Raw genomic sequence first — 23,538 nt, forward strand, 5'->3', positions numbered from 1 at the left:
TAAGGTACGGAGCTGACTAAACCCTTAAAGAGAATTCTTGAATCAGATCCTTGGCAAAAACAATCTTAACCAACTTAACTTAAACTGCTACTTACTTACTTCTTCCCAAGTATTATGCTTAGGTCAGGTACATCGGGGTAGGCGTAGTTAGAAGCACCAGTTGAGTATGTTAGTCAATGGTTTTATGTATGTATATATATTTTATCTATTTTAAGTATCATATGGCTAAGAAACCATATCTATGCTTTTACAATATTATTTCGTAATACTACTTTTACTGTACGCACTTTACTTCATAATAAGTATTGCAATTGTGGCAATTCATTTCTCTTGCATGAAAAAGAAGACTGCTCAATAAAATAACACCTTTTTATTGAAAATGCCCGTCTCTCTATTTCTCTGCACTCTGGTGAAACTAAATGTGCACGATTGACTGAGTGAAATAGCCGTCTATTGTTTTCACACTCTTTATTCTGAGGGAGTAAAGTTGTCATGTTTACGGTTGTCAGAAACTGAATCCCTTCTTGTCTGAATCAGGGAAGTTAACCCCTCCCCTTTTCATTCGAGAAAGTTTCTAGTGACCTCTGAGCTAGCTGGCAAACCTAAATTAAGTCTAACATAGTCAGTAGAGACCTAGATGACCTCAGTCCTACGTCTACACTGCTGTCTATGTTATTCCAATGTGCAGAGCCTTTTGGGAAAATAGGAATTACACTCCATGGCACCCAACGTTTGGTAAGGGGATAATCTAACGCAAGACACTAGAGTAACTCAGTCGTGCCTGTTCACACAGAACCCTTTCTCCGTAAAAACTCCAAAAGACGTCTGGAGTGGGCGAAAGGTTAATATCCGCCGGAACTTAGTAGGGAGAGATTCCAATGTAATAGTTTTTGGTTTAGTCAACGTTGAAGGATACAGTGTTCCAAAAATATTGTGCACCTAATCTTTGTTTCCTTGAAACTTGATCTGCAACAAAAACTCTCATTTAACAATGTCAGAACATGGCAACAACAACAAAGCCGGTGATGTCACAGTAAATGTGAATCAACCAGGTGCAGATCTTACAGGGTTTAATGATAACGAACAAGATGCAATCAGCATCCCGGAAAACGTAAGCAGAACTATAACTCTTAAACTTATAAAAAATGGACTGACATCACGTGGTGGTACAGTCATATTTGTGGTAGAGGCCCATGAATATCGGCAGACAGAGGTATTCTATTCATGGATACACTTTCCAGCAGCAAACCCTATAACAAAAGAATTCCACTATTACAAAATAGAGGAACCTCCGGATATATACACTCCTTTCGAGGACGTTGAAATCCCACTAAATTACCAAGAGCACCTGCTCTGGTTTAATGGCGCCCTAAAACATAATAATCACATCACCAGGCACGGTCCACTAGGTAGACCGGGAGCAACGGGCCGGTTCTAGCCAGTTACGCAACACACCCAGACATCGAAACAATGTCAAGCAAAGAACTCCTAGTTAAACTGAAAGAATTAACAAAGGCGGTGGTAAACCTGTTCCGCTGTTACTTTATGCGGATGACGCTGTTCTTTTATCTCGAACACAGTTGGGCCTACAGCGCCTTATTGATAACTTCACGCAGTTTATACAAGCTAGGCAGCTTCGTGTGAATAAAACTAAGACATATGTAATGTCATGTGGGCAGGCAGCCAGGCAGGTAAAACATACTTTCTTCCTAGATAAAGAAAAGCTGACCTCTGTTAAATCTTTCTGTTATTTGGGAATTACATATAGTAACAGTGGGTCCTGGAATGCGGAATTTGATGCTGTAAAAATAAAAATGTTACGGTCCACTAGTAGCATCTTTCGTTTTGCCTCTAAACTTGGCTCACGAAGTATCTATGATATGATGAACATATATAATGTATGCTGTGTTTCCTCTGCTCTGTATGGGGCAGGGGTGTGGGGTCACTGTGAGGGTATTCTCTTGCAGAAGGAGGAAAATAAGTTCTTAAGGAGACTATTATGTGCTCCCCCTTCCGCCTCCATACAGCTGATCCATGACGAAGTTGGGATCGAGTACATCTCTGACTTAGCAGCAGTTCGGCCACTTTTATTGTGGCGATCTATTTGGGCTAAGCCGGAGACCCGATTCACTCAGGATATTATCGTTGACTGTATAGGTTTGGATCACTCCTCACGGGTATTATGGTTAAGATACATCCATCATTGGTATCTACTTTTGTTTAACATTAATGTGTTCCGTAAACCAGAAAAGGTTGTATCCATTTCAAAAAAAGAAATTAAGATAACGTTCCTTAATTTTCGTAAGGCTGAGCGAGACAAAGCTGTTGGAAATCTTGCTACTTTGAAATTTTACAAAGATCTAAACTTAGCTTCTGGACTGCAATCATATCTTGTATTTGTGACCCGCCCTTCCCACCAGTATGTTTTAACACGGGTCAGATTGGGTATTGTACACCACTTGGTTGCTTTTCCAAACACAAAGACTAGTTCAAACACACCCTGTCCGTGTGACGGTACTTCTCGTCAGAGTAGTTGCCATTTTTTACTTTTTTGTAAATTTTATAAGTATTTTAGGCTTAAATACCTCAAACCAATTTTTATCAAATATAACATCTGTACCACACAAACTGCATTGATATTTTTATCCTTACTAGTGAACGAGGAGATTTGTTTCTTCTTGGCTACTTTTATTTTAAAATGTACAGCTGCCAGGAAAAGTATTGTACTTTAATGTTGTTTACTGACCTGTCTGTACTTGTGCTATACAGCTGCCAGGGTTTATTCATGATGAAATTAATGTTATTATCCCTGTCTGTATATATTTGTTTTATTTTTCCTTGATTTTTATATCAATGTCTGTATTAAGGTATTTATGTAATGCCCCACAGTATTGAATGATTATTTAACAATTTTAATATACAGTTCCCAGCAAAGGCCTAGTAAGTAATTTCTACTGATTCCCAGTTAGTCCATGTAAGAACGTCGTGTATTTTATAAGAATATGTTTGACCTATAGAGGCATGAATACCTTCCACTTACTGCACTTTAGCTTTTTTCCCTTTTCTAGGAAAGATTATTTTGTGATTTTAATATTTCAATTGTGTTTTTGCTTGTATGATTTGTATGTACAAATCGAATAAAAAGCTTTTGAACTGAACAAAGGCATACAGAGAATTAGTTCAATTAGCAGCATATGTGGCGATCCGCCAGAAATTAAAGGAGACAGATATAGCAGAACAACCATTTGAACTTGCCAGAATCATAGAAAAATCCTATGAAGAACTAGGGAGAGATAGTTTGGGTGGGAATCCGGCAAAACCCCCAACTAACTGAAAATCCTGAACAAACCTTTAATAAAAATGATCTGAATATTCCAAAAAGGAGCTGGGAGGGTAATAAACAGTCCACTCCCAGGGAAAAACGATTCCAATCCAGAGGAAGGTCTCCTCAATGGAGAGAAAAATCTCCAGACCGAGGAAACAAGTCTCCCCAAAGGGAGCCCTCTGAAAAAAGATACAACCTTAGAGATAGGGATAAATTAAGAAAACCTGATAGATATCAAGATATTGATACACGTCCCTCTCGATCACTCTCACTCATTCTTTCTCGATCTTCCTCACAGAAATCGGAAAGGAGAGGACGATCAGAACACAGAGAAGAGCACGTCATGTCCAAAGACAAGGAACCTGCTCATCAAAGTACTAAATCGCAATATCCAAGAAAGAAGGTAGCAAGCATTAAGATTAAACATGCCGAGTATTCTGAGGACACAGCTGAAAAACGGAGAGTGGGCCCAGACAATGCTAGACAGCGGGGCAGAAGTGACCATAGCTCACAAGATCCTGATGAATCATCTGGAGACAGTGGACACGAATTAATACATTCAGGAGGAAACTGCAGATACCAGGGTTAGCAAACCCCATAAAATATACGAAATAACATTACGTATAGAGGGTGACAAGACGAGGAAAGTGAGGAGTCTCTTTTGGGATAACCTTTCGAAAGGCTATGACATCCTGTTAGCTGAAAAAGATTGGCCACCAGAGTTTGTCAGGGAGTGCCCTCATGGCGAAGAAATAATTATTCCTGCCTTCTCTAATCATATATCAATTCAAAAAAAATATACACTTGAAAGAAAATGGGCAGTAGCCCAAGCTCCAGCTTTATATAAAAACCATGTAGGATGGGATGAGGATTCACCCCACCACAAAATCCAGTTAAAAAATCAACCCACTGCACAAAGGCAGTACCCAGTTAAACAAGAAGCTAAAAAGCAAGTCAAGGAGATTTTAGATCAACTTGAATATCAAGGGGTGATTGAAACATGCACCTCACAAATGAACAATCCTTTGTTTCCTGTCTCCAAACCAGACGATTCATATCGTCTAGTTTTGGACTACAGACACCTTAACTCCTGTTGTAAAACATTTGCAGTACAAAACTCACACAGTGCAGCACTAATGAATAACATTGTGCGCAAAAAATATAAAACGACATTAGATATCTCTAATGGATTCTTTTGTCAAAAACATTGCACCTTAAAGCAGGTATTTGACCGCTTTCTCAATAATGGGGTCACAAAAACACTTCTGTTGACTCCCACAGGGATTCAAGAATAGCCCAGGATTATCCTCAGCAAGGGTAACAGAGTTACTACAAATCTACGATGATGAGGTATTATCCTATGTCGATGACATCTACCTCACAGATGATGACCTGGAGACTCACTTAAAAAGAGTGAACACCATAATACTTGGGTTCGCTTCAGAGGGCTACAAATTCAACGTTAAAAAGTCCCGAATTGCCCATCGAACTGTCCTATTTTTAGGATATGAATTATCAAGTGAAGGCAAGAGCCTGGCAGACAATTTCTTAGAGAAATGTTCAAGCACAAAAAACGCTGAAGAATTTACAATCAATACTAGGTTTCCTGAACTTCGGAAGATCATACATACTAAATTATGCAGAGAGAGATAAACCTCTCTATGAATTAATAAGACCTGATTTCAAACCAATAAATTGGACTCAGAAACACACAGAAATTTTAAGATCATTACAAACAGACATGTTAACTAAAACAAAATTGCAAACACGTGAAAACACACGCAATCTTGTAATCTGAGTGATCCCAGGAAGATGCGGATTCACATACCTGACCTCTAATGAGGGAGAAACGGTACCTATAGCTTACAAATCACATTTGTACACTAAGGCTGAAATGAAATTCAGCTCTACAGAAAAAAATTCTAACCGTGGTTCAAACTGCTGTAGCAAAAGAAAGAGCCCTAGCACAAGGTAAACGAATAATAATCATTACACCGATACCTGCTTTAGAAGCAGTGACAAAAGCAAGCATTCCAAATGCAAAAGCATTACATCCGAGATAGATACAATGGGTTAATTCTCAAGCTGCTACAGACGTAGTATACAAATTTGATCCTAAGTTAAAAACACAAGAATTTCTGCAATATAAATATGAATGTCCTCTGCCGACTGAAATACTGCCTCTGGAACATTACGGCTGTATAGTATATACAGATGGATCAGCACAACCCGCAGTTGGGGGTAAACAAGCATATAGTGCTGCATGCGCGATCGTTAAAGGTCGTTGGCACGGAGGGAAATTTAGACCAATGGTCACTAAAACTCAATCTCTAGGAGATTGTACAGCTCAGCGAGCTGAGCTATTAGCATTTAAGATGGCGCTTGAAAATACCGATCGCGAATTTCCCACACTAATAGTACACTATTACTGCGTACAGTCTTATAATGAATACTTGCAGAACTGGGTTCAAAATGGCTTCAAAGATGCAAAAGGTGGCACAATCAAGCATAAAACGCTTTGGGAACAAGTAGTTCTTTTACAGAAAGAACTACAAAAGACTCACGTGATACATACACTGAGTCATCAACGTGATGGCGTTCACGTTGCGGGGAATTCATTGGCTGATAAAACCGTGAAGGCAGAGGTGCAAACGGCTTCCGTAGCTGCTATCACCTAATCAAAAACAAAAATAGACAGCAATATACTGCAAGCTGTCAGTGCTACAGTCAAAAGAGACATAAATACACTCCCGAAAGGCTTTCCAGTAAAATACTCATACATAACTGATGCGAATAATGTTCCATTTGCTCAAATCCCTGGAGTGGGGGATAGAGCAATTCCAAACATGGAACACAGATTAGGACTTATTACAGCGGCACACGAAGGGCTAGCTTCTGCACATGCTGGTATTTCCGCCACAACATCATTATTAAAACAGAGATATTGGTGGCCGGGCATGAGAAAGCAAACTAAGAACTATGTTCTAGAATGCGAAATATGCCAAAGAATGAAAGTATCAACAGTAAAACGACCAGTACAGACGCCCCTTCTAATCTCAGATAAACCATTAGCATGTGTTTATCTGGACCACTGTGGTCCCTTACAAAGGGATGGTAACTATAATTACATCATGGTCACAGTGGATTCCTGCACGAGATTCATTTGGATGTGGCCCCAGCGCTCGGCTGACGCCAGAACTGTTATAAAAGATTTGCGAGTATCGACACATACGAAATTGGCATGCTACATTCTGATCAGGGTCCTACGTTTAGCTCTCGAGCTTACAAATAGGCCATGAACAGCATGGGCATCGCATTGCGGTACTCTTTTCCCTTCCATCCTGAGGGAAATGCGGTATTGGAAAGAAAAAATCGGGACATAAAGCAATCTATAACGGTGAGGGTATTAGGTTCAGGTGATGGGTGGGTCAAACATTTAACAAGTGTCCGAAGTAGTCTTAATAATCTGCCAAGAAATTCTCTAAAGGGTCTCACTCAATACGAACTATTCTTCGGGACTAGAATGCTAATTCAGGATCTTGACTGTCACACTTAAGTGGTAGAAGAAAAATGCTTTGATATCAAAGACCGTTTGGCTGTTTTACAGGATCTGAATGAAACAAGAAAAAGCCTGAGTAACATAAAATTGAAACAACAGCTGACAACCACTGAAGAAAAACCACCAGTCCCAGCAAGACCTGTCTGGATTCCAAAGATTGGGGATCTGTCAGAGAGAAGATCGCGGTGAAGAAGGAATTTGGGCCTTCTTACAGAAAAGCTGTATCTGTCTTAGCCATCAGCAGAATTAGATCAGTTGTACTACCACCCCTTGCTGGTAAAAAGGAGAACCGAGTTGTATCCATCGACCTGGTAAAACCACAATCATGTGTCCACTAATAAGTAGTAGGCCCAGTGGACTCCCAAGAAATAGCAGAATACCGAAATTTGCTACAATCCAAGAGGCTCCTGCTGAGAGACTAATCAAATTTGATAAAGCTGCAGTGAATAAAAAAGGACTATGCAATAATGCCATGGAACTTGTGCCTCTTGAAACCCAAATAGTAACATTTCGTCAAGAAACACCAATCTACAATGATGTAGCCTCTGACAATTCTAATGAAACAAAGAAAAATGCAAAAGCAAATGAAAATCCGGGAAAAATCCCAACAATTGACAGAACTGCATCCGGCTACTTCATCAACTTCAACGACTTCTCAGAAGATCCAAGTGAGCATGAAGAAACGCCTGTAACAAAAACTTTCAAAGAAAAAATAATTGAACTTTCTCTCCAACTAATAGAAATATATCTGATTTCACCATGGATTGAATTTTGGATTGTGTTAGGTGTACTTACTCTCCTGCTTTGGCTCATCATGGTTCTATGTTTGGGAAAATTCATTGATGGAAAATATAGTACAATGGACACAACAAGTCAGAACATCAACTTGGTCCTAAAGCCTCACACATCCTCCCACATCGAGAAAAGAGAACTGTCACCAGTAAACATCTCAGCCAAACCAATACCCGGTGGGGTAGCATGGGACAGAACTGATTATGACATTTTTGGCCTGGTTGAGCTCTTGAAGTATCCACACCAGTTCAAGGTTTCATTAAGTGACTTTGTGACACCAAGTACTTTCTCCGATGATTGAGACTTTGAAAATATTTAGTTATACTGTTATAACCACTTTGGTGATCACTATTTGCATAAAACTGCACAGCCTAGAAATGTTTTATCTTATAACCAATGGGAACACTGTACAACACCGCCAAAAGGCAGCTCGTAATCATTTTATGAGAAATTTCAGTACTTCTCAGAGTTTAACAACAGTGATCCAAAAACGTTTTATTTTAAAATGTTAAATAGGACAGGAATGAAAACAATGTTGACAAATACTAAATTGATTTATTCTGAACATTTTTATGACAAAATGTCTACATTTGGTTTCGAATTTTGGAAAAACAACATTGAAACAAAAACAATCTGGGGTACCAATGATTGGCAAGTACAAGGCCTAGAAGCATTATTTAGGGCCTGCATGATCCCAGAACAAATTATATTTTTGAATGACACAATTCAACAAACTACTTGTCTTGGCTTAGCTAAGATAAAAGACTTAAATACACTGTCTATTCCGAAACCCATAACTGATAGTGATAGCACTACAGATGTGGAGATAGACATAACCCATATTTTTAACCAAAACAGAACACATCCTGATTGGAAAAAGTGGTTGATCTGGCCATCAGACACAAACAACTGTCAAGATAGATTCCTGAATAAAAGACAGGGGTTAAAAATGACCAGACCAGACCCAAGATACTCCCAGAGACAACATCCAGGGATAGTTACAACATACAGTGTAGGAAAGCTATGCCTTGAGTGGCTACAGAAATCCACACTGGCTGAAATTAAGCAACACTTGATTTTACTTAAAGAAGGTGCTGACTTGCGTGATTTCATAATGGGACCACGCAAACAGCGTCAAAAACGTTTCATAGCGGCCGGTATATACGCTGCGTACAATGAAGCTTGGAAAGTAATGCAAATTGAAACAGCAGAAAAAATACGAGAAATTGATTGTATTAATTTGGAAAAATCACTTTCTGTTGTGGACAATGGGTTAACGATTCTGTATTCCAGAATATATTCATTGGACAACAATGTATCATCTGCTATTGATATAATAGAACAGGACTTACTAATGGTACAACATGGACAGTCTCAATGACGATCTATTGTACAGCTTGGTTGGACGTTGCAAAATCTGTGTTCAGGCTAAGTACCATGGCGTTTAATCAACACAACGTCATTATTCGGCATCTTTAACCATACTGATAAACAAATCAGTTTTGCACAAAAAGGAGCAGATTATACAACTCTGAGCATTGAAAAACTTGAGAGATTACCATTGACAATGTCAGAGAGACCTGTTATTGAATGGATAATACAGGGAACCATTACAATTCCGATAACACCTTTCCAGTTCAAATACTGCCAGGAGTATATACCTGCAGGCCAGTATGAAAAGTTGGGTAAAGAATACATCAAATCAACATGGGATTTACCCTAAACACACAGATGTTATAGTGAAGGGAAAAGGGATGTATTCCTTAGTGGTAACAAATGTAAAAAAGCACTAAGCGGTACACTTCTGTGTAAATGTATCAACTTGCATGGAGCCTGCGAAGGGTCTTCAAATAACCTTTCATGTCACCTGCATGGCACGCCTGCAAAACAAATAGAGCCATTTTTCAAGCAGCTTAGTAACGGGAGTTACATTTTAATAAGTGACCACAGCTGTTGTGGGATGGTGCCAGGGAAAGCTTATCTCGTAACCGTAACTTCCAGGGTCGGTTGCTGTAAGCAAGTATTGTATCCACACAGCAATCCAAACACGGTGGTTGGGTTTTGGCCTTCGTTGAATATCTCTTCTATACGAATTGATACTTTAAGCAGGATGAAGTATATTATTTTACAGACAACTGTACCTCTAACGTCATCCAAAGAAACGTATGATCTGCAAATGGCAAGGACATCGGCAGAGATACATTCTCTTTTATCGACAAATCGCCCCGCGCATTTTGCAGAAATGTTAAGACAAATCTTAAACATGTCTGATACCAGTGGCATCGCACATTTATTTAAGACAGTTTTTTCTGGACCGTTGGCACCCTTTGAAACAGTTCTGGGCATCTTCCCGAATTTTGTCCATTCTGTCTTTGGCGGCCAACCATTAATCTTGGGACTCGTGGTAGGAATTTTATTTTTGTTCCTTCTGCTCCAATATGGCAAGCCAATCCACAGACAAGACTCTAGCAACAATGGAAGAAACAATCCTAGCAATAAGATACCGAGACCGTATCACTAAGGTCCTCGGATTGGCCCGGCTAAGAGATCTAACTACAACCTGGTTTCTTGCATTCAGACCAATCTGGCAGGATTGCATCTTACCTGTGCTTCGATGTCTGCTATGCGGAGAAGAATGCGTGTTAGACATCTGTCTTACACTACCATCAGCAGTACCAAAGGATATCGATACTTTGCTAGGTCCGGTAACGACTCATGCATCATGTTGTCCCCAGCGGCTACCTATTCTGATGACGGCATTCGTTGAGACTTCACCACTACGAGTAGGTGGCAATGAGGTACGAGAGGAAAGGAGCACCATACAGGTACAACCTTCTGTGAGCATTGCTGATCCAAACATCGACGATAGCTATCACGCTCCAACCTGCACAGTCGCAGCATTTTCGAACTTGGTCGAACTTTCACCTGATGTTGTAGACCATTTTTTTGCGAGTCTGTCTGATAGGATGTTCTCTCCTGTCAACAAGAATAATTCTTAAAAACAATGATCACACAGCATTCCCTGAACTCTGAATTCGGCCTTCATTTTTGATAAACAAAGCTACTGAAAACATTTGGAACTATTTTTTCCCCTGAAAACGAAATCATTTTTTCCATTTCCAAAATATTTACCTTTTTTTTGGCACATGGTACTCTGCTTAAAGTAGAACTATTCTTAGAGAACAGAGCTTCTATTTTTAGGATACTAGAGACAATATTTTACCTCAGCCTCTAGCACATACAGCACTTTGAATAAATATGTGATGGAATGGTGTTGACCTTCTTTTCTGTATTCAGAGCCATTTCATGTGTAAATTTTCGCAAACCATTCAGCTAATATATATATGCAATTTTTTTAATGATGACACTGCTTGAAAAGCGTACAGTACCAATACTCGTGTATTTACCATATACCATTTCAAATGCGAAATATGTATTTTGGGGTGGGTTGGAAAACACACATGCATTGTTACATGTTTATTATTTCTTAGTTTTTTAGTAATGATGGACATTAATCCGTGGAGTGGGTGATGTATTTCTATCTAGGACCCTAATTCGATATTCCCGATTCATGCCCTTGTGCGGTTATAATCAATAATATCCTTGCAAAGGCATAAGCATCATATCCATATTCAGTAATAGCCCATGCAGTCCAAAGCACAGCACGGCTACTCCCATCGACTCCTAGAAAGCACAACGCGTTCTTTAAACAAACCAAGCCTTCAGCAGCCCGGGAAATTCCCCCCCTGCTTTTGTTTTGATTTGAACAAGAACTCCTGGAGTCCAGCAAGAACTGTTAGTTCTTAGTGACGTCTTATGTCCAACCTTACGTCAAACCCGGCACCTTTCAGGTATAAAATACAAACGGTTGTCTTAAGCAAACACACGGTGGTTTGGAGCAGAGCGGCTATCTACACGCCCGAGAGCCCAGCTGATGCGAGAGCCCACGGAAGCCGCCCCTACCCTTTGACGCGCTGGAGAAGCTACTTTTTCTCACGCCGAGAAAATCCAGCTCCGTTGTTCCAGAGTCACCCTTGCGGGTTGCTGGGAGATCGAGTCCTGAAGAAAGAGAAACCAGACTTCCCACATTCTATTACTAAGGTAAGGAGCTGACTAAACCCTTAAAGAGAATTCTTGAATCAGATACTTGGCAAAAACAATCCTAAACTGCTACTTACTTACTTCTTCCCAAGTATTAGGCTTAGGTCAGGTACATCGGGGTAGGCTTAGTTAGACGCACCAGTTGAGTACGTTAGTCAATGGTTTTATGTATATATATATTTTATCAATTTTAAGTATCATATGGCTAAGAAACCATATCTATGCTTTTACAGTATTATTTCGTAATACTACTTTTACTGTACGCACTTTACTTCATAATAAGTATTGCAATTGTGGCAATTCATTTCTCTTGCATGAGAAAGAAGACTGCTCAATAAAATAACACCTTTTTATTGAAAACGCCAGTCTCTCTATTTCTCTGCACTCTGGTGAAACTAAGTATGCACGATTGACTGAGTGAAATAGCCGTCTATTGTTTTCACACGACTCTAGAGATACACTCTTTATTCTGAGGGAGCAAAGTTGTCATGTTTATGCACTTGTCAGAAACTGAATCCCTTCTTGTCTGAATCAGGGAAGTTAACCCCTTCCCTTTTCATTAGAGAAAGTTTCTAGTGACCTCTGAGCTAGCTGGCAAACCTAAACTAAGTCTAACATAGTTAGTAGAGACCTAGAGGACCTCAGTCCTATGTCTACACTGCTGTTATTCCAAAGCTCAGAGCCTATTGGGAAAATAGGAACTCCACTACAGTACAGCTGCCAAGGCCAAGGTCGAAGACCTGAGCGATCTAGATGGCTGATAGAACGCTATCCGCTTTCGGATGTACGCAGCTCCTGTGCCATGAAGTGCCTTGAAGGCCACAGTGAGCGCTTTAAAAACAACGCGCTTTCTAATAGGGAGCCAGTGGAGGGTTTTAAGAAGATCGCTGGCACTGGCTCTCCGATTGACGCCAAAAACGGCACGAGCAGCAGAGTTTTGGACAACTTGCAAGTGCGTTAGAGGAAACTCCGACATGCCAAGATACAGCACATTGGCGTAATCCAGGCGTGAGCCTATCAATGCCTGCACAGTCACTTTTCTGTGATCCAGCGAGAGTAGGGGCAGGAATTTCCTGATCATGTTCAGGAGACCAAAGTCTTTGCCCGCTAGGCCTAACACCTGAGGTTTCAGAGAGAGGCCATTATCGACCTGCACTCTGAGATTTTTGGCGACTGCAGAGTCACTGGAGGGGGGAAACATCGCCACCGGCCACCAGGACTTCCACCTCGGGTCCGGAGGGCAGCCAAAAAACAACACCTCAGATTTGTCGGAGTTGCACTTGAGGTTGTTTCGCTGAAACCAGTCGAATACAGGCTCTAGACAGCCTTTGATGATCTCGCCATCAAAATCGGAGCCTCTGTCACACGAGAAGAGAAGCTGGGTGTCATCAGCATACGACATGATCTGAGCTCCATGGGCCTCAGCCAGTGCCGCCAGGGGGGCCATATAGATATTAAAAATAGTTGGGCTCAAAATTGAGCCCTGGGGCACTCCCACCTCTAGAGGCGGCATCGTTACAGAGAACGGAGGAGCCCAGATCGTTTGTTGGCGATCAGCTAGAAAAGACTCAAACCAACCGTACACCGATCCCCTTAGACCGATCTCCCTAAGTCTAGAAAAGAGACAGCCATCGGGGACGGTGTCAAACGCCGCCGAGAGATCCAGCATCACCAACATCACTTTGCCCCCGGAGTCCAAGGTCTCCTTGATGGCCTTCGTGACTTCAAGCAGAGCTGTCTCAGTACTCATGTTAGACCGGAAGCCCGACTGTGACTGGTGTAGAATATTATGTGCTTCCAGAAAGCTGGCAAGGGTTAGATGGACGTGCTTCTCCACAATTTTCGCCAAAGCAGGCAGAAGGGAAATGGGTCTGTAATTAGCATGGGCCGTGAGATCTAGATGATTATATGTATAAACCTTAAAGACACACTTTGCATTGTAAGTCCGCTAAATCAAATTATTTTTTCTGCAAATACATACTGTTTGTTGACAATTAAACTCACATTGAGCCAGTGTGAGTGTGCAAACCTCCAGCATCCGACCTCCATCTTCACAGGAACTACCATCTTTGCATTAGTCCACATTCACCTCTACAGGAAGTGAGATCACTGCATTTCCCCACATCCCTTTTTTTCCGCAAGTGACATTACAGGTTTCCAACAAAAATTTTGGGGAAAATAGGTGAAACCAGATAAGAGAATTTCATTCTTCGCCATCCATCGTTAAATGAACAGACATCACCTAGGGCCCGATGTAGGTAGGCAAATACAGGTCGGAAACGGCCGAAATTCGGTTATTTCGGCCGTTACCGACCGGTATTTGGAAAATGAGATGTAGGGGCATGTTAAATTACAGAATCGGTAATTTTACCGAATCTGTAATTTTTCCGATTCTGTAAAATAGTGAATCGGTAAAATTACTGATTCTGTAATTTAACATGTAGGTAACACTGTAATCAGTGCTACAAGGGTTTAAGAATTCGTTATTTACCACCAACTAGAAGTTGGTGGTAAATAATGAAAACCCTTCAAAAAGCATTTTTTTTGCTTTAAAAAATGTGCCATGTTGCAGACATACGTGCCCTAAGGGCATGTATGTCAGCAACATGTGCACCAATGCACAATTGAGGGGTGCAACAGGGTGTCAAAGTGACACCCTGTCCCCCTTGCAAATTCGGTAATTTTACCGAATCGGTATTTACCGATTCGGTAATTGGCATTGATTCCTATGGGCCTTGAGGCCCATAGGAATCAATGGCAATTACCGAATCGGTAAATACCAATTTGGTACTTACCAAATCATTCTGATTCAGTAATTTCAAAAGTGGAATTACCTACATCCCATTTACCTACTCTTAAATACCGAATCGGTATGATTCGGTATTTAAGAGTAGGTAAATCGAGATTACCTACATCGTGCCCTTTGTTCCTTAAAATAAAGAAACCAGACAAGTAATCTGCATCTTCTGTAATCCATATCCAAAGGAATTAACATCAACACACTCTGAGCATCCACTCCTACAGGGAGTGACATAGCATTATAGCATAAAAAGTCACCAATTTGCTGACAATATAGTACTGTGTATGAACGTCTCCTCTGCTCCAGACGCAACCACTGCCTGAACTTCATTCATACCTGGAAGTCTAGCATCTACATGAAGTACAACCCCGCCAGGACAGAATTTGATTTATTTGTCTAGAATAACAAGCAAAACATAGTACACACCCACCCCAGTGATTATAACCTTGATGGTATTAAGATCTAACTTTCACCCAATTCCCAATTGCTTGAATTCACACCAGATAAAATCCTCATTCTAAAAGACATTGCCTAACAAAAATACACAGCCTAGTCCCAGCTCTCTCTACCAGAGAAAATGAGACCATTCCTCCCAAAAAGTGACTTTAGAACTGCTGTTCAAGCCTTCATACTCTCACATCAGACTTGTGAAAAACCCCTGCTCCATGGCCTCCCAGACTTCACACTGTGCCTCCCCCCTAAGGACATCCTGCATGCTGCAGTATGTCTCATTCAGGAGAAACAAAGAAAGAAAGAAACATGATTACATCCCCCTATCCCAATGGAACTTTACTGGCTTCCCTTGTCAATATTTAAAACCAGCTGCAACATTTGCAAAGCAATCACAACTGGCACCTGTGCCTATCTAGCTGACAAGCTCACCTTTTCTGGTGTCTCTCAGTAGACCCACAGCCAGGACACGATAGAAAAGAGATGAAGAAGTGTGAAAGAACAAAACAAGGAACCAGGCTTTTTCTAACAGCGAACTCAGGATCTGGGTAACATCCTCGTATCCAGCAGGACCCCTTACCCAACCCTGCTTAAATTCAGGGAAGTGTTGAAGATGCCTCTCTTTTAAGAACATTTCATCATGATGCAGTAACAGTCTACAAACCAGCTACCTCTCAAATCACTTGTTGACTGTCATTGCCTTTGACCCTGTCCGCTCTATTGCCTTCAGTTTGGTTTGCACTACACACATTCATAAAAAGATACTAACAAGCATACATAGGGCCATAGCCAAACACCTACGACGACTACAACGCATCAAAAACGCCTCTGCCTGACTGATCGTCAACGTCCCCCGCCGCAGCCACATCACCCCCCACCTGAGAGACCTTCACTGGCTCCCCGTTGACAAGAGGATCACATTCAAGCTCCTCACCCACGCACACAAAGCACTCCACAACACCGCACTAGCCTACCTGAACAGCAGACTCAGCTTTCACACACCCACCCACCAGCTCCGCTCCACCAGCCTCGTCCTCGACGCTGTCTCCCGCATCCAACGGACGACCTCCCGCGGCAGATCCTTCTCCTACCTCGCCGCCGAGACCTGGAACACCCTCCCTACCCACATACGGCACACCCAAGACCTACTTGCCTTCAGAAGACTCCTTAAGACCTGGCTCTTAGAGCAGCAGCAGCCCCACCCCCCTCCTCCCCTCAGCGCGTTGGGACCCTCATGGGTAAGTACTCTGATTGATTGATTGATTGATTAATTGATTGATTGATAGGGAATGTGCAGAATTCACTTTGACTTTGTGCTGAATTGATGCTAAATGAAGCATGAAATTAAATTACTTAATTACCTAGTCGATATGTAGCTCCTTTAATTCCCTTTCTACATAGAATTCCCTACCTGGGTTTGACTGGTAGCAAAGTCGCAACTGCTCCCATCTGGTATTATTCCACATACGAGAAGGCTGAATGATTTGTAATGTGCTAAAACTGAGCATAATCTCCAGAAATCTACACTACTTTAACACTTGAAATATTACAACTTCTTAAGTCAGAAGAATATTAAATCTAAGACTAATTGTTCTTCAGCTTAGTCATTGTTTATTCTTGCAGCTGTGTCAAAGAGGCAAGGCCAATTTAAAATTAGTTATATCAGCTGTTCTTCTCACACAAATATCAAATACCAACTGTGTAAGACAGCAAGAATCCCTCAGAGCATGCTAGCCTCTCTTCAAGGTCATCACAAGTGTTTTGTAAAACAGCTTGCCCGATTTCTTTATAGCTGGAAATGATAATTCCATCCTTCTGCTTGTCGTTCTCTTCTTTTTCTTCTTAATAAGCCAAGAAATATTTTTCTCTTGACTTATTTATCTCTTGCCTGGAAAAAAATGAAAGGAGACCTCCAGCCATGTCCCTTTTGATATATACAACAGCTATTGGGGCAAATGAAAACTCCAGAACTACACCCCTCTCCATCTGCCTTTATGTTGTGTTTTACCATATCAGAACTGGATAACAATGCACTATTCCCCATTTATTAGGCAATATTAAATTTATCCTAACGCTATAAAAATACCATACTTTTTTTTCTATCAATTAGCATCCACTGATTAAGTCTAATGAAACATTTGGAAACTGCTATACTTTTTATAAACATAAACATAAACAGTTCACAAGTCAATAACATACTTTAAAAGACAGATATGCTTCGGAACAGAATATTCATGGAGTCATTATTATCCAAATAATGCAACATCAATGGATGTAAGAAACATCAGGCAAAGGTCTAACCGATGCCCCACTGACCACTTCCGCAAACGCCAGCTCCTCAATGCCACGTTGTCCAGATTTAGGCCCAACCACAGTAAATAAACAGCACTCATCACCACCACAGACGACATCTACATGAGTTTTGACAGAGAAGACATGGCGGGCCTCATTCTCTTCAACCTCTCTGCAGCATTTGACACGGTCTCAAACCGCACCCTTGTTAGGCAGCCTGCACGAGATGGGCATCCAAAAACCCTGTCTCCGGTCGATATGCTCCTTCTTAACAGATAGAATACAAACTGTCAGCATGGCAGCTTACTCCTCGGAAACCCACGTACTTATCTGCATAGTGCCTCGAGGTTTATCATACAACACCACTCTCTTCAACGCATCCATGATCCCTCTGGCCAACATTACCTGTGCACATGGCATCAATATCCACTTCTAAGCTGAAGATTTGCAACTCATACTTTACCAATTGGACCAGATCCCCCAACACAAGAAACAGGTTCACCCCCTGCATGACTGAGGTCACTAACTGAATGAAATCAACTGTCTCAAGCTCACAAACAAGACAGAAGGAGTGATCTTTGGCAAGGACACCTCACCATGGGACTCTAACTGATGGCCGGCAGAACTCAGACCTACATCCAGCACATATGCCAGTATACTCAGAATAAGCATCAACAGTAAACTGAAAATGGTTGCACAAGCCAACACTGTCACTGCATCATGCTTAAGTCCATAGCAAAGTGGTACTATAAGTGCCATGGGGTTGTAAATTAAATACTACCAGTGGGCCTGCAGCATTGATTGTGTCACCTACTTTAGTAGCTCTTTAAACATGAACCATGCCTGCCATTGCAGATTCTGTGTGTGGAGTTTAAACTGCCATGTCCACCTGGCAAAATAAACATTTTGCCAAGTTCAAAACTTCTTTTTCAATACATATAAGTCACTCTTAGGCTAGGCCCTGGACAGCCCAGGGGGCAGGGTGCAATGTATGTGAAAAGCAGAACATGTACTTTTACGTTTTACATGTCCTGGTAGTAAAGAACTCTTACACTCATTTTTCACTATTGCAAGGCCTATATCTCCCATAGGATAATAATGGAATTACCATATTACCTTTATTAAGTGTAATGTCCCAATGAGAAAATATAAATGGTTCATGTTTGATGTCGCTAGAATCCTAATTTTAATTCCTAACTCGTGGTGAAGTCGGATTTTAAATTACACTTCTGAAAATTACATTTTTAGAAAGCTGGCATTTTCTTGCCTTCCCATTTGGTGCCAGCAGCCTGTCCTCTGGTCACATGACTGGGTGTAGTTTATAGTTGGGCTTTGTGTATTCCTCCTTGACAGCCACACACAATGGGAACTTAGATGTGACTGAGTGGGTCATCACTGGCCATATGGGAAGGAGGAGCTGGTCCCAGGCTCAGTTACAACTGGATATGCGATGTCCTTTCCCCACACAAAGGGCTGTATACCCCCTGTAGTTAGTCTGGGGCCAGGGTAGGCAAGACAGAGTATCTATGCACTTCAAAGGCATGCCTCTAGAAGCTTATCCCCATTTCAAAGGCACAACTGCTTGTAAAATAAGGACCTCAGACACTTCAGTACACTTTCTGACCAGTGGGCACTCTGCCAGGAAGAAGGACTGCTGCACAGCTGAAGAACTGCCACTCTGCTGGACTGCACTCTACTTGACTCCTGCTTTGCTGTGCTGACCTGCTGACCCCTGTCCTCTTTCCTGGGTGGGGACTAGGCCTGCATCTCTTGAATCTAGAACACATAGTGACTCCTAGTGTTAGTTGGCTGGCCTCTTGGTCTGAAGCCTCAGGGACATAAGTAGGGGTGGGCGTAGTTCGCGAAGTAGCGCTACGCGAAGCTACGCGAAGTGCACTTTGCACTACGCGAACTTCACGTAGCACTACGCGAGCTGCGTAGTAGCATGTTCGCACTGTGCAAGATGCATTTTCAATGATTGCACAGTGAGGACAAGCATCCGGCACTGTGCAATCATTGAAAACGACATCTTGCACAGTGCGAGCTGTAGTTTTCTGCTGCTGGAGTAGATTATTACTCGAGCGGCAGCTTTCTCAACGCGAACTGGTAGTTTCTCATTGAGAGCGGTCGCGAGCATGCCCAACCACTCACAATGAGAAATCTGACCTCTCCGCGTTGAGAATCTCGCCGGGATGTCATTTTGCTTGCTCGCGGTCGCGAACATGACGTTGAGGACCGCGAACAAGCAAAAAATGACCGCTACGCTGCACTACGCATGTTCGCAATGTGCTACGTGCAGCTCGCGTAGTGCAACGTTGCGCAAACTTTGCAAATTCCGCGAGCGACTGTGACTCTACCCTGCCAATTGGTACTACCCCAGTCCGGGACGTTTTGAAGTGGGCCTACGGTGCTTGCCAGTAAAACTTATCTGCTGAGCGACGCATAGTATCTGCTGATTGACGCATTCCTGATCAGAATACACAATACACACATCGCTGCTGAATGGATTGGACCCACCGCAAACACCTGCATCGCCCACTGCAGTTCTCGGAACCGATGCATCCGCCCAGGGGTGCCGCACATCCACAGCCCAGGTCCTCGCATCTCTCATCGACAGCATCCTCGACAACAATGCCAGACTACGCATTGTCACCTCGCTGCTCCTCTGAACCAACACATTATTAGTTGTGTGCAGGATCCCCAACACTGGACATCGCATCAAAGGCCTGTCAATGGGATCCTCAACAATGACGCAACAGGACCTTGCACAACAGCCTTGCTGCATCTTCAACCCGATGCATCGCTTTGCTTGCGTGACACATCTATGGCACGGATCCAACCAATGCTCTGCACCAAGTATTTCAGTTTCTCTGTTCAGTGGGCCTAAACCGGGTCCCTGTAGTAGCCTGTATTCCATCACGGTCAGCCGAACTTGTGACCTTGTTGTGGTCCAACGTAATCAGATATCTCTCGTAGTGCTCATGTGCTTTCTGGCGCTATTTTCTCTACAAACTTTAAAATTCAACATCACCAGGTCTAATCATTGGATGTTTGTCATTTCAGTCTTGTTTAATTTATTAAAACATATCCTATTTTTCTAACACTGTTGTGGGCTCCTTTTGTGGTGTGCTTTCACAGTTGTACTGTTTGAAATGTTGCACAAATACTTTACACATTGCCTCTAAGTTAAGCTAGACTGCTCTGTGCCAAGCTAACAAAGGGGTGAACACAGGTTAATTTGGGGTTGGCTTATGCCGTACCCTGACAAGGATTGGGGTTGCTGATTGACCAGGGCTCACACCCCAGTCAATCAACAACCTAATTACTTACACTTATGTACTATTGATGATTCTGAGGTGGAAATGGTCCCTAGCCTTCTCTTTCATTGGTGTGCTTACAATTAAGCAGGTTTGCCTTTTGTACTGCATCTCTGTGTTGCATTACAGGCACTCTTTTGTTCTTATTGTACTGTACTGTAAACTGTACATTGCTTTTATGTATGTTTTCCTAAATGTAATACTCTTTTTCCATTATAACATGTGTATTTGTAAAGCGCACGTTCACCCCATCAACGGGGCATCTTGGCGCTGAAATAACAGATGTATATTGTTACCCAACTCAATGGTACTCATTTTATCGACCTCAAATTGATGAATGGCTGATTGATTTGAACCTGTGTCCACGAGGTCGACCACAGGCCCCTGCAGTGGATGCATTAGTCCACTGAGCCACCAGACCCGGATACATGTGTACGAATGAGTTGTGTGCATTGCAAGTGATAGAAAATGATATTCCCCCTTACTAAGAATAAACTGGTGTCTGTGTGCGGCTGTCGCTGCAGGGAATGCTAACATGCTGCCTGGCACAATATTTCTGACAGTAGTTGGGTTTTACGTTTCTAACGTTAACCTTCAGGGATGTGCCGCCTGCTGCCCTTCTATCAGGTTGTATCACTGTTTAGATTGAGAAGAGGAAAGCGAGCAGGATACAAATGTCTAGTTGTCTGGTAAACAGTTATAATCGGATAAAACAAATGTGTCACTTCTGTGTTTTTATTTTTAGTCAACATCGGGAAATCAGACCAAGTATTATGTGTCATACAGGCGTAATGACTTCGTACAGATACGACTTCCAAAGTATGCTCTTCCCAAGGTAAGCCCAGTGATCGCATCTCATTCTTTTTACATCGTGAATATTTATTTAGTGAATAATGCCACTTTTTGTGCACCTCCAATCTCCATGTCTAAAGCACACCCACATATAAATGAGTGTGAGCGAGGACACTGTGCCTTCTGCAGAACCAATTACAGACGTTGTAAATTTCGGGGATTAAACTGGACTATGCAGCACCTGCCGCCCATTAAATGTGTGGATTGTCAGTAAGGGAAGGCAGATGCGCCAGATGCTCCAGCTGTGATACCCATGCCCTCTACATGCCAGCGTTTCAAGATATGGAGCTTGGGGTTATATTTACTGAGAATATGCAAAGCATATCATATTAGTGGCTCCATGGTGAGATGTGGTGTCATAGTTCTTAAAGAAAATATTTACATTATTAGGAGAAGAGGGAATGGTAAATAAATATCTTTGCTTGTCCATGGAACAGACGTTCTTACCTTGAATGTTATTGCAGACTTTCCAAAATTGGATTTTAAATGTTAATTATGTGAGTAAACCTAAGAAGATCCAGTCAGAAGATTCATTCCTTACTGATCTATTATCCAATTACTTTATATTTTTAACAACTTAAAATTAAAAACATTTGCAAAATATTAGATGGAGCCAGATGTATTTAGAAAGCACCGCAGACATGGAGTGAGACCTTAGTGCAATCTTGAGGGAGGTTTCACCATTGACTATGTAATTGATCCGGATTCTAAGGCGGGAATAGGCTGATGCCGTATTTAAACCTCCTCCCCATCTTCCCATACACCCTAGAGAGTTCATCTACAGACTTTACAATAAAAGGTGGTAGAGGCCAGAGGAAATGGAGCTGGGCCAAACCCAGGGATATTGTAGTGTTAGTTGTTGCAAGTAATTATGACATTAGAATTAAGTTATTAAACACAGCACACAGATGTGTGTTGTAATTTTTGTATGTCTTTAATTGTATTGAAATATTGTATCTGCTATTTTCCATAGAATGTCCGCTAGAGTGTCAGGGGTCGCTTAGATTTCAATAGTATACTAGAACTGTACAACACTCACTGCACCGAGAAGGGGGAAATACTTTTTAAAACTGTGACAATCAATGTGTTTATTATTTTTTCATTAGTGTGTTTTTTAAAATGAAGTTTTTTTTATAAACTTGCTGCTTTGTGCTGGTTTTAAAAAAAAGAAAATCACTTTTTATAGTTTAGTAATTATCACTGAGAAGGAAGGGGGAGTGGGGAAAACTGCCATAGTGCCCGGGAGCACTTACAATGGCATACTCCTTCCACAGAGACGTGAGTCAGGTCGGCGCTCTAGAGGTTGAATTAGCTCAGATAAAGGGGAAATACTTTTTCAAACTGTGACAATCAATGTGTTAGAATTGTTTTGTAAGTAGTGTATTTTTTCAAAGGAAGTCTTTTTTTATCTGCTGCTTTGCACTGGCTTTTAAAGAGAAAATCCCATTTTAAAGTTGACTGCTTTGCACTGAGAAGGGGATATACTTTTCAAAACAGTGACAATCAATGTTTTTAAAAGGAAGTTGTTTTTTAAATCTGTTGCTTTGCAATGGTTTTTAAAGAGAAATTCCCACTTTAAAGTTGGCTGCTTTGCACTGGCAAGGGGGGTATACTTTTTAAAACTGTGACAATCGATGCATTAGAATTGTTTTTTTAGGGTGTAAGTTTTTAAAAGGAAGTCGTTTTTTAAATCTGCTGTTTTGCACTGGTTTTTAAAAAGAAAAGACCTTTTTAAAGTTGACTAATTTACACTGGGAATGAAGGGGTAGAGGGGACAACTTCCATAGAGCACGGAGCACTTGCAATAGCATACTCCTACCATAGAGACTCCAGCCAGGTCGGCGCTCTAGTGGTTGAATTGCCCTGAGCATTAAATGACGGCTGGGGTGCGGGCGCACAGGAAAGACTTGCACTGTACTGCTAAGCGGTAAATACTTTTTTAAACTGGGACAATCAAAGTTGTTAGAATTGTTTTTTTTTAAAGGAAGTTTCTTTTTGAATCTGATGCTTTGCCCTGGTTTTTAAAAAGAAAATAATGTTTTTAAGGTGG

At 41.5% G+C, this 23,538-nt stretch overlaps 1 protein-coding gene across 5 annotated transcripts in view; it reads left to right on the top strand.

Annotated features, from left to right (window-relative positions):
• The window catches only part of SORCS2 (sortilin related VPS10 domain containing receptor 2), a 2,087,100-nt gene that overhangs the window by 1,491,900 nt on the left and 571,662 nt on the right, over nt 1-23,538 (top strand). For all 5 annotated transcript variants that reach the window (XM_086964129.1, XM_086964126.1, XM_086964127.1 and 2 more), the window contains exon 8: nt 21,382-21,471. In XM_086964129.1, coding sequence (XP_086820255.1) covers nt 21,382-21,471 — 90 coding nt within the window. The remainder of the gene's footprint in view (nt 1-21,381; nt 21,472-23,538) is intronic.

This window comes from Lissotriton vulgaris, chromosome 3_2 (genome assembly GCF_964263255.1).
Source record: "Lissotriton vulgaris chromosome 3_2, aLisVul1.2, whole genome shotgun sequence".
In the NCBI taxonomy this organism is placed as follows: Eukaryota; Metazoa; Chordata; class Amphibia; order Caudata; family Salamandridae; genus Lissotriton; species Lissotriton vulgaris.